We start from the raw sequence: 11207 nt of genomic DNA, 5'->3' as shown, positions 1-11207 counted from the left end.
GGCTCATTTGTATCGATTGAATGCCCCGATCAAAGAATGTAAGAGGGGAGCCTTTCTAGCTCGCACAGCCTTGCGATTACATATTACAAGGGACTGGCAGCCTTATTTCTTTGGCCTGCTAATGTGGGCTTACCGCCTGCGGCTTAACTTGTCACCCCTCATGCAGCAAATCCTCATTGAAGGTCCCAAAAAAAGACAGACAGAAAGATAAAGAAATATTCATACTTATATTTATATTTTCATTTATAAGGCCAAAATTAATCTGACGGTTAACTGCGCCACACAGGGCCGGATTCATATAATCAGGATTTACCGTAATTCAGTCTCGTCAGGTGGCACATGTATTTGGTCACGTATCGATATATATTGGCTGGATACGAAAAGAGTAAGAACAAAAAGGAAATAAATGTACCAACCTCAATCGCAGCACTGGATATATTATATCATAAAAATAGATTCTAGCATCAATTTGATTGATGTGGTACTATGCATAAAAGTTCAAGCAAATTCTGTTTCCTATATAATTGAATTTTGATAATGGTACGACTGAAGGTTGTTCGAATGTAAACTTAGGAAGCTATGTAACTGTTTTCTAGCGAGCATCAATATCTTGAATAATACTCGTTTTAATATGATAAAAAAGGCCGCGAAATCATACAATTTTGCATTTAACACAACCACAACATAATCACCACCAAATCTTTCTACAACGATAAACAATTGAAAATATCACATCCAACCAAAAATACCATTACAAAGAACTACAGAACCCCATATCAATACCAACCGATTCAGTATGGCAGCATTCTTCTGCGAAGCACCTCCAGTATACTGGGTTATGGAAGATCCCGGAGAAGGCTCAGGGGTTGAAAAGGGGTCGGCGCCGCTTGGGTGTGAAGTCGCAGCTGTGGGACATGTCGATGAGGATGCATCAGAGCCGTTTATGCATATGGTTTTAGTGACTAGGGACTCGCTTGTTGAGCTGGCGCTTCTAGAGGTAAAATCTCCTAAAGCTGAAGCTGAAGTTGCAGCTGTAGCTGTAGCCGTGTTTGTGGCTGTGGCTTTGTGAGTTGCAGAGTCTCCAATACCGGTCATATCGCTCGATGCAGTGCTGAAAGTTGATGGTTCTCCCGAGGAAGGGCCAAGGGTGAAAGAATATGTAGGACCATCACTATCACTCGTCGCTGTAGATTCAGGACCCGTAGATAAGTCTGCTGTTGACGCCACATTCAAGTGTGAGCCGGCCGCCGAGTCAGACACAGAAATGGGGTCAGCACCCGAGGGCGATGTATTTGGTGGCTCTATTGTCGATACAAAGTCTAGATCAGTGCCGGAAGGAACAGATGTTGTCTGTGTAGAGTCACTGGATGCAGTTTGCGAAGGTTGGACTGGATTTAATATTTGGGAAGGCAAAGAAGGCGACGTAGAAGGAGATGTAGAAGGAGATGTAGAAGGAGTGGAAGAGGATCCAGACCCAGACGATGGATCACCGGGGTCAATAGTATCACAATACGATAGGAACTGCTGGAATTGAGGGATAGTATCATTAGAAGGGTTGCTTGTTGAGTGCAAGTCGATACAAGAGTTACAATAGCCGAGAAGAGTTTCAAATGCAGAGTTAGGCGCGCAGAGAGCAGGGACTTTGCCCTTGGACTCAGCCTCAAGCATGCAGTCATTGCATTCATCATAGCACACCCCTGGTATGGAGACCTGACCAGAATTGGATGACTGTCTCTTCTGAGGATTAAATATAGGCAAACTGTCCAGAAGCCCATCAAATAAGCGCTTCGCTCTCCGTGTTGTGTTGAGTTGGGCCCCCAAGGGAAAGTCAAATAAGCCATATGTTAAATTGAATTCGGAAGGATGGAGATTGAAATAACCGGGCGAGGAATTAAACCTGCCAATTTGATCTGATGTGGCATTGTTCCCCCAAAATTGATATGGTAAAAGCTCGGGTGATAGAATACATTCATCCGGATTGCAGTAGTACGAGTCTGCTGGAGGACCAGCTTCGAAATTGCAGTCAACCTGCTCTGGATGGCAAATGTAACCTGGTGGGCAGCCCCATGTGTAATTTTTTGGTAGGAGTGCAGTAGGTGTGAATGTTGGGTTAACAACCCTCGTTGGGCATACCGTTAGACTGGTTGTGACAGTGGTGGTCTGGACTTTAATTTGGGTTTCACCTATAATATTCATGTAAGCACTGCTTCATTCAAAAAGGAGATACAAAAATTCATACTTATATCTGTGGTTGCCGTTGAGATTACTGTGTTTCCTGGAATTGTGAAAGTAGAGGCGTCTTGAGTGACAGTTTGGGCAGGTTGTGTGATGACAATGGTGGTAAATCCCGATCCGGCGTTTATAGTCGAAACAATTTGAACCGTAGTAAGGCTGATTTGATCCCGAGTTACCGTATCTATATCTGTAACTGTCATGACTGATGTGTGATCGAAGGTCTGTGTCCTGGTAATGTCCACTGTGTCATTCGGTGCCGTCGAGATGATGGGGTCTGTTTTAGTTATGGTTTCCGTCTGGTCCTCTGTGACGGTGTCGGTGACAGCAGGTTTAGAAGTAACGATGGTATCGGTAGTTATATAAGTTTTGCTAAGTATTTGGGTGGCTGTAGCCGTATCTACCACCGTGCTGAGCTCGATACTTGTAGGCCCAGCAAGGGTCTCCGTAACGACTGGGCCAGTCATCGATTTTGTTTCGGTTTCTACAATAGTACTTGGAGAATCAGTGACTATGCTGATCAATGTATCGGTCACAGTCATTGTTGGTCCAGCTTCTGTAGAGAAAACAGTGGATATTGCGGTAAGAATCCTTGTCGATGTTATGACTCGCTCAGTAACAGTTTCAGTAATTGTTTTTGTTGCTGTATTAATTGAAGGGGCCGCTGTGACTGTGCGAGTTTCGGTGATTGTACTTGTCGCTTCAGATGCTGTAGAAATGCTAGTGAATATTGAGGTAGAAACACTGGTTGATGTTGTAGTGAAGACGCTTGTCGTCGTTATTATATATCCAGGGCCGGTCACGGTAAGAGTGGCCGTGGCTGTACTCTCCACTGGGGTTATGATTGTCGTGATGGTTTTAATAGGAGGAGAGGCTGTGAGGGTGATAGTGTTGGTGGTGGTCATTGTTGCAGAGCAAGAAGTGAAGGTTTTCTTTTCAATGTCTGTAATCACCACCGTCAAGTTGTCCCAAATAGTTTGTGTGGATGCGAGTCTGACGGTGACGACTGGCTCTGTCAAGGTGTCAGTCTCAGTGATCGTGGAATCGTCTACAACAGTAGTAGTTGAAGTCATTTTCTTTGTTACAACTGGCTCCGTTAAGGTAACAGTTTTAATGACCGTATCCGAGGAAATCAATGTCGTGAGTGCTGTAACGGTAATGGTGGAAGGAGCTTCTGACAACGTTCTCGTGACTGCCGGCAGGGTGGTTGAAGACCATACCACTGTAGTGCTTATTCCAGAACATGCTCCTTCTGGTGTTGAGGAAGGTGTTGAAAAGGGGGTGGAGGTTGCCCTCGTTTTAGAAGGTAATGATGTTTCAGTTATTGTGGTAATTACACCAGGGGGCGAAGGATAGAATGAGTGAGTACTCAGCGGAGCAGACACTGCTGCGCTGGTTGTAGTAGTAACAATAGTTGTTCTAGATGACGCCTTGTCTGATGTAGTCCTCGTAGTATGAGGTCGGGTGCATCCACAATCAGAAGTTATCGTGATGATAACAGTGACTGAGAGGGTGATGGTGTTTTCATACTGCAGTTGCATGTCTTCTGCCGGTGGTGAGGGAGATACAGTTTTTGGCTATTTTCAAGGGATTCAGTACTATATAGAGAACTGAAGTCCTGAGATAGACTTACTGGTTGAGTGGTGGAAGGGGTCGTAGTCGGTCCATTCTGATCGCCTAGATAGCCGATAGTTGATATACTAGATGTAACAGTCTCCCAGACCGTAAGAGTCCCAGGAATGATAGATACCTCACTAGTACCTTGACTGCTGACTATGTTTTCCTGCGCTCCTGCTACGAATATGGTTTGAGAAATGGCGATGAGGAAAGCGAAGGAAAGCCACATAACGATTGTAAGAGACGTATATGTCTCCGAAATAGATTCAAGACTGTAAAATCGACACAGGAATTCTAATAAATAAAAAAAAGAGCGATGTTCTTGTGGATAAAAGGCAATTGATGTTTTCCCAGCCTGAACGCGGTCACAACAGTTCTCTTTTGTGGGCCATATGTACATGTACAGGCAAGACAAAGAAAAGTAAGTGGTCTCTGATAGGATTAGTTTTGCCTATGGAGGCCACAGGAAGCAAAGCGCGCACTTCCGGGAGCCTTGAAGATAGATTCCGGCCTAGGCGCGTCGATCCAGCTGTTGGAAGACCCATATGGCCCATGTGTCCAGTGCATCCAGAACATTTATGCATATATATACCATGTGGGCGGAGGCAACCAGGATCAATAGTCCAAACAAGAGTTCGTGAAGACGCTATGCCACACTAAGGCGCTGCTTGTTTGGTCTTTTTGGGAGTGACTGCACTGCAGGACGTTGTATCGTGCCCCCTTTCGCATGGGCCAAGTCTCTAGCTGATCTGTATATGACCTGTGTTTCCCTGCATCTCAGCTCGGGCGTGTCGAAGAGGGACAGGGAGGTCGAAGAGACGCAAAAATGGGCCTGCGAGCTGCAAACTCTACACAGAAGAAGGGGCGATCTAGACGCGGCGCAGGGAAGGCATGAGCCGGGGAGGGCGCCTTCCCGGACAAAGAGGAGCGCCGTCTCCTGCCGGTCTGTCTGCTCTGCGCCGCCTCACAAACAAGCCCGATCAACACTCCAGTTCTAACACCTGCTTTATTGCTTCTGGCTTTTGCAGATGCCTGCTTGATCGAGCGCTCTCTCTTTGTTGGCCGTTGAAATACCCTGGCGACTCAGTCCACTTGCGTCTGCCCTCAACGCATTTGATGACGCTTCTTTGTCCAGCTAGCATTGCAAGTCGAGCCTATATTACAGTATATATACCGAAAATGGCATGGGGATGCGCTTTTTAGTGCCACTTCTGAGTCTCGCGGGTCGAACTTTACGTGTTTTGATTCTGCTCGACTCCACACGTAGGAACAGTCTACAGGCAAACTTCCAGCCTTTCTAATAACACAATCCCAATACGCACGCAAGAGACCATTTAAAATTAACCTGGATCTATTCCAGCGGCGTCACGGAGTTGAAAAGTCCAATATTAATCTGGTGACAAATGGAAAACAAATGATGGGATCGACTTGATGGCACAAATTGAGCGGCTGCATACTGAAAGAGAAATATTTTACAACTTGTGCAGAAGTTTCTTTGCCATGCCGCGATACAATTCGATAGGATTCATCATATTGGCAGGTACACGCTCTGTCGTGGGCATCGGCTGGCAGAATGAAGCCAATGTGTCGATTTGCAACTGGGCTCAACTTCGCGGTGGGTGCTGATGACATTCCCGTTCATTCACATTACTTACGACAGAACAAGCAAACATCATTCGGGACACAATATACCTCGATGGAGGAGATATATGGTGGCAAATGTGAGAAAACACATCCTATTGTTGACACAAGCCGGCTCATCTAGCTAGGGGACTGTCTGATGGAAGTTATGGGAGTCCTGAAAGGGATGGTAAGATAAAAATTCCCTACAAAGCCTTTTCTTACTAATATTTCTAGATGAAGATGGCGGGTTGATGTACAACCTTAGCCTTAGCCAAGCTTTTAACCAGCAAACAAACTTGACAAGCCTGGTCCAGGCGATGGCTAAAAATGGAGGCACCTCAACGGCCAATGTTAACCCGAATTACGAAGATGGGGTTATGTTTGCGAATGACAATGAGTTTATTCTCTATGGGTATGGACAGTGAAAACGTCTATATATCTGACTTTTCATTTAGCTGACATCAGTATAGAGGTTTGCCTCGATTGACCAATAGCGAGAATCCTCCCCCCACAGATGTGGTATTGGGATACGAAGAATTCGAGTATTCAACGATAATTCCGAATTGGGGCACGGGATTTATACAAAAGAGTACTGATAATGGCGTTACCCGATATATTACAAATGGTGCCGGTGTCTCAGCCCCGAGCGAAAACCTAGGGTTCTATTTCAGTGGAATGCGTGGGCCACGCTGGGGGGCAATTGAAGGAGGCGATGGCTCGGCTAATACAACCTCCAATAGCTTTATTACCGTAAATATGACTACGATGAGGCTTGAAACATGGCAAAACCTTACATTGCCTTCGACTGTCACCGGGAGAGCAAACGCGGAACTGGTGTGGCTTCCGGTTTCCGATTCTGGGGTTTTGGTTGCGATCGGGGGAGTGATTAACCCTGAAATATTAAAGGCAGATCGAAATTTGACAGTTGATGACGCCAGAGCAAGCGTAAAACTGGCCTGTCAACTTTAGTAATCAACAACTGACAGTATTAGAACAACACGAGCCCCACGTTCATGACGGAAATTCCGGTTTATGATGTTGCTTCTCAAACTTGGTAAGTGTTGATATGAATTAGGTAGAATGTGGCTTATAATAAACAATCCAGGTATCTTCAGAATGCTACTGGTAACATCCCACCTCAGTTGACGATGTTCTGCTCCGTTGTCGCGCCTTCAGCAGATAGAAGCTCGTTCAACATTTACATCTACGGAGGTTATGATGGTGTCGACCCTGATAGTCCACCATCAGATGACGTATATATCCTTTCGATTCCATCATTCACATGGATTAAAGCCTATTCAGGTAGTTACTCTCATGGTCGCAGCGGACACAAGTGTTTGAGGGTTTATCCGAATCAGATGTTTGTTCTCGGCGGCATATATAAGAACGATCCAACAATTTGTCTGGACGGAGGATTCATACAAGTATTCAATCTGAATACTCTTCAGTTTCAAGATGCATATAGTCCGCAAAACTGGAGTAATTATTCGGTACCACTAGCCGTTACTTCTCAAATTGGTGGAAGGTAAGTCCTTTGGATGTTTTACAATTGATTACACGACTCACGTACCAACAGCGCAAATGGCGGTGCCACGAGGATGTGGCCTGCTTCATGGAATAACAGAAGTTTGTCACAAGTATTTTCAAGCCCTTATTCACGACCTCTAAGCACCCATTACCCTTATCCTTTGAAAACAACGAATTTGACGGTACCACCAGGAGCCTCAAGCTCGATCGAAAATAGTACAATGCCATCTTGGGTCAAAGGAATTATCGGGGCATTGACTGGACTTGGCAGTATTCTCGTTGGAATTACTATCTGGTTCCTTTGGCGACGATATTTCCCACACAGGAAATTGGATACAACGACTGCATCGAGTTCTTCCAGAGTTGGAAAAAGCAACCCAGATGTCTCAACGACCACTGAGGAAATCAAGACAAACTATTCCTCTTCGGCAATTTCACCGATGACCGACATATCCTCCATTAGCCGAGACAAAGAACTTGAAACAGCCAATACGCCAATAAGCCCCGAGACTACCATGAGCCAAGCCGATAGTTCGCCAATATTTGAACTGGACTGTGAGTGTGGGTTGCCATGACGAAGTTAATCGCTAATTGTGTAAACAGCAAATACTAAAAAATGGGTCGAGTTGCCTTCAGAAGACCGCGAGATCCGTGAAAGGCCTACTTCGACAGGCCGTAACTATCGAGATCTCAAAATATGCCCGCCGCCCGGGAATATGCCGGCCCTTCTCGAATCAGTACAAAATACGCCAAATGAAATGCAAGAGCAGTCACATCGGGATAGCGTGTCAACTTTAATTTCTCGGCCAACATATTCGCGTCAAGATACCATGGCGAGCGTTACCATCTCGGATATCGACCATCAAGCACAACTATCCACGACAGGGGGGGAGTCCTTCGCCGAGGATTATGACGCACCGGTACAAGACCGGCCTAGTGAGAAGCAAGAAGATGCTTGATATGCATAGGCTTAGAATGGGTCCAAAACTTTGATTCTTCTAATGTTTAGTTAATTTTTGTCCAAGGTTTATGGTGCATGGGTCGATGCATCGTATTTCATAACGCAGAGGATATGCCTTCATCTCTACTGACCTAATACTTGACCAAAACATTTAGCATAAAAAGGCATAGTGATAATAGTGATTTCAATACCGAGCAACCGCAAATGTAAAAGCGCAAACTTTCCTAAACCGTATCCATGGAACATGGAGTTCGTGCCCGCAAGAGGTGGGGCTGCTGCGGGACAATCGATGAGTTTGGGATGCAGATGCTAAATGCTTATTTTAACGGAACATTTTACCGTATTACAGAGGTGCTTCGAAAAAACTTGAATTGTGTCCGTATTTGGTCGTCATAGCACCCTGTTTTACTCACGTCATCATGCTCATCCAAGAATCCCATGTCGATGTGCCGACCAAGGCGTCTGGGAAGGACGGATCAATGCGTGAGTGTACCCTGTAGCCACTAACCACTTCATTACATGTGATATTAGCGATTGACTAAACATCATGCTGAGTTTAAAACAGGGATCTACGTCTTTCACCCTACCATACCCGGATATCCGAATGCCAGGTTCCCCGGTGTGGTGGTATTCAGTGAAATCTATCAAGGCATGAACCCTCAGTTTGAATGTGAGAACCTCTTGTTCTAACTTACAACATAGTCACCGGCCCTGTCGCGAGATTTGCACGTCAGATAGCCGGCCAAGGTTACATCTGCGCGGCTCCTTCGAGCTACCACGAATTCACTGGCCCCGAGGCTCTCAAGTATGACGCCGAAGACACCGCCAAGGGTAATCTCTGGAAGATCTCAAAGGTACGAGTACAACCCTTTCTCCGGCAAGTAGTTAGAGAATGTTCATTCTAGTACTAGAAAGTTGCGGCCTATGACGAGGATGCTTCCTTGTCAGTAGACTATCTCCTTTCGCTTCCAACATGCAATGGCCGCGTTGGCGCCACAGGAATGTGTCTCGGTGGCCACCTTGCTTATCGTTGTGCACTTGATAACCGAATCAAGGCTGCTGTATGCTACTTTGCGACTGATATTCACAGTGCGAGCCTGGGTGAGGGGAAAAAGGATGATAGTCTGGCGCGGGCTGGTGATATCAAAGGAGAGCTTATCATGGTAATCAACACCCTCAGAATCGGAACTATTTCGCCTTGGCTGATTTCAAATGCAGATATTCGGCAAAAATGACAATCACGTCCCACCCGAAGGTCGTGACTTGATTCGCAAGACGTTGCATGAGAAGGGCGTTTTGTTCAGTTTTTATGAAGTGGCATGGGCTCAGCGTGAGTATTATACTAGAAAAGCGACCAGCTAGTTGTGGAATGACTGATGGCTAACTTGTTATAGACGCTTTTATTCGTGACGAACTCAGCAAGGGACGCTATGATCCGGCTATTTCGAAGAGTTGTTTCGAAATGCTACTTGAGCTCTTTGGGCGGACTTTGAAGCTGGATTTGGGAGAGCATGATGGCAAGGAGGTCAAGATAGAGAATGTTTGCTAGAATTAGAATCTTCCACGGCTATTATAATCACTGTTATATTGCTCCTCTTATAGGCTAGACAAATTGTAATTTCGTCATTATTGTGATTTGTAGTATCGGGTTTGTTTGGTCATATCGAATATTGTCGCCTTGTCAATATCAATGTCATAAAGCTTCATATGTCTCATTACTCACAGTCAATGTAGTCATAAAATCACATATCATATCTACAAATTAGTGATTCACAAATACTACGTATCAATTCCTACAAAGTGTTGCAGTTATTAGTACCTTTAATTGATATTGCATTGTCCGAAGATTCTCGAGTCACAGCAGCTTTATTACTCACATTGATAGTCATAATTGATATCATAGTCATGATCTCATTTCCTTGACTATAATAACTTTACAAGGGATCACGGACGCATCGATCTCAATTTGAATCGCGATGTTTCAGCTATCAAAGTCTTAAGAAGATAACTAACAGTGTTTGACTTGTAGATACCGGAGACATTGGTGATCATCCTTTGATCATGAAAATTGCGCCTTCTCCGGATCAAATCGATTCGACACGTGCTAGCAGTTTACTGGGATCTGCGTCAAAGGCAAAAAGGTGATATGATACCATATTTGTGAGGTTTGGTCCACGAAGGTAACCAAAACCACATTCTCGGGTTCTTTGTGCGAGAGGTTAAAGCATGAGAAGCTGGCGAAGGTGATGTGTACATTTGTGAACCAATTATGTCGGCTCTACACGACGCGAATATCCTCCACAGGAACCCATCAGAGAAACACTTCATTATTCCTGATGATCCAAATAATACGCCGCGCATCATTAATTTCTCCATGGCCAGAACCTGTAATAGGTCGGATGAGGGAGATCCCGCTTTGATTGAGCATTGGAGGAAGATGGGCTTGGAGCTTCAAGGGCCTCCGTCCACCATTATAGACAAACCACCGGAATGGCCTTATCAGCGAGATTGACGAGATAGTGATCCGGAAAAAATCCGCCCGGGATAGTATCGACCAAGCCAGTCAGGGTTCGGATGTCAATGGCGGGTGATATCCAATTTTGATCTTTCACAAGGCGTGACGGCATCTGCCTCCATGCACATATATATACGCAGATGAAATTGCTAGACTAGGGATAGTACCATGCATATGTATACATTATTACCAAATTTGAAACGATAGTCTCGAGCTTGAACGGATATAAAGGGCACATAGGTAGTGCAAATGTATCAACTAAACGTCCTACATATGCAGCAAGCATATGCGAAGCCCCTACAGCACGCTCGTTGACGTTGACGAGGTTTCGAACCTTGTTTTAGCGCGTAGGCGCATGTTAACAACTGATGCTGTCGAAGGAGGACAGCAAGGAGTTTAGACGTGAACTTAGTTATCGATTATCGATGATAATTTTCGATAGATAGCATCCCAGCCGACTGACAACATCTTCCCTTCCCAGCCACTCTTTCCTCGAATACCTGGATAAGCCCAGCTATTGATATCGTGCATTCTAGTGATATCTGAATTGCCGTCGATTTAGTTTTTATAGAAAGCAAGGAGAAGAGTGGCTGGACACAATCTCGGTTGAGCTTAGGGCTGCAGCTCGAGCGGTGCGGGAGGCGGCTCTCATTGGCTGCAAGGGAAGAAGTCTAATTTCCTGCAGGTGCGATCTCTGGCCAATCAGGGCTTTCTCGTGAACTCAATTGCTCT

General features: G+C 45.2%; 2 protein-coding genes across 2 annotated transcripts; both read left to right on the top strand.

Moving 5' to 3' along the window:
* Nucleotides 1–5349: 5349 nt before the first annotated feature.
* Nucleotides 5350–7574, top strand: BGW36DRAFT_394341 (uncharacterized protein; the record flags this gene model as incomplete). Its single annotated transcript, XM_046217905.1, has 8 exons — nt 5350–5464; nt 5516–5570; nt 5619–5659; nt 5707–5884; nt 5943–6417; nt 6465–6526; nt 6578–6997; nt 7049–7574. The coding sequence occupies 8 exons, from the start codon at nt 5350–5352 to the stop codon at nt 7572–7574; spliced, it is 1872 nt and encodes a 623-aa protein (XP_046077229.1).
* Nucleotides 7575–8288: 714 nt separating this feature from the next.
* BGW36DRAFT_414473 (dienelactone hydrolase family protein) lies at nt 8289–9717 on the top strand. The gene is made up of 6 exons (XM_046219292.1): nt 8289–8443; nt 8526–8609; nt 8663–8814; nt 8872–9123; nt 9179–9290; nt 9355–9717. Exons 1-6 carry the CDS (start codon nt 8380–8382, stop codon nt 9507–9509), a joined length of 819 nt encoding a protein of 272 aa, XP_046077228.1. The 5' UTR covers nt 8289–8379; the 3' UTR covers nt 9510–9717.
* Nucleotides 9718–11207: the final 1490 nt, after the last annotated feature.

The sequence above is a fragment of the Talaromyces proteolyticus genome (assembly GCF_021365285.1).
Source record: "Talaromyces proteolyticus strain PMI_201 chromosome Unknown BGW36scaffold_2, whole genome shotgun sequence".
Classification (NCBI taxonomy): Eukaryota; Fungi; Ascomycota; class Eurotiomycetes; order Eurotiales; family Trichocomaceae; genus Talaromyces; species Talaromyces proteolyticus.
The sequence above is the reverse complement of the archived record's forward strand: the minus strand, read 5'-3'. Positions and strand labels throughout refer to the sequence as shown.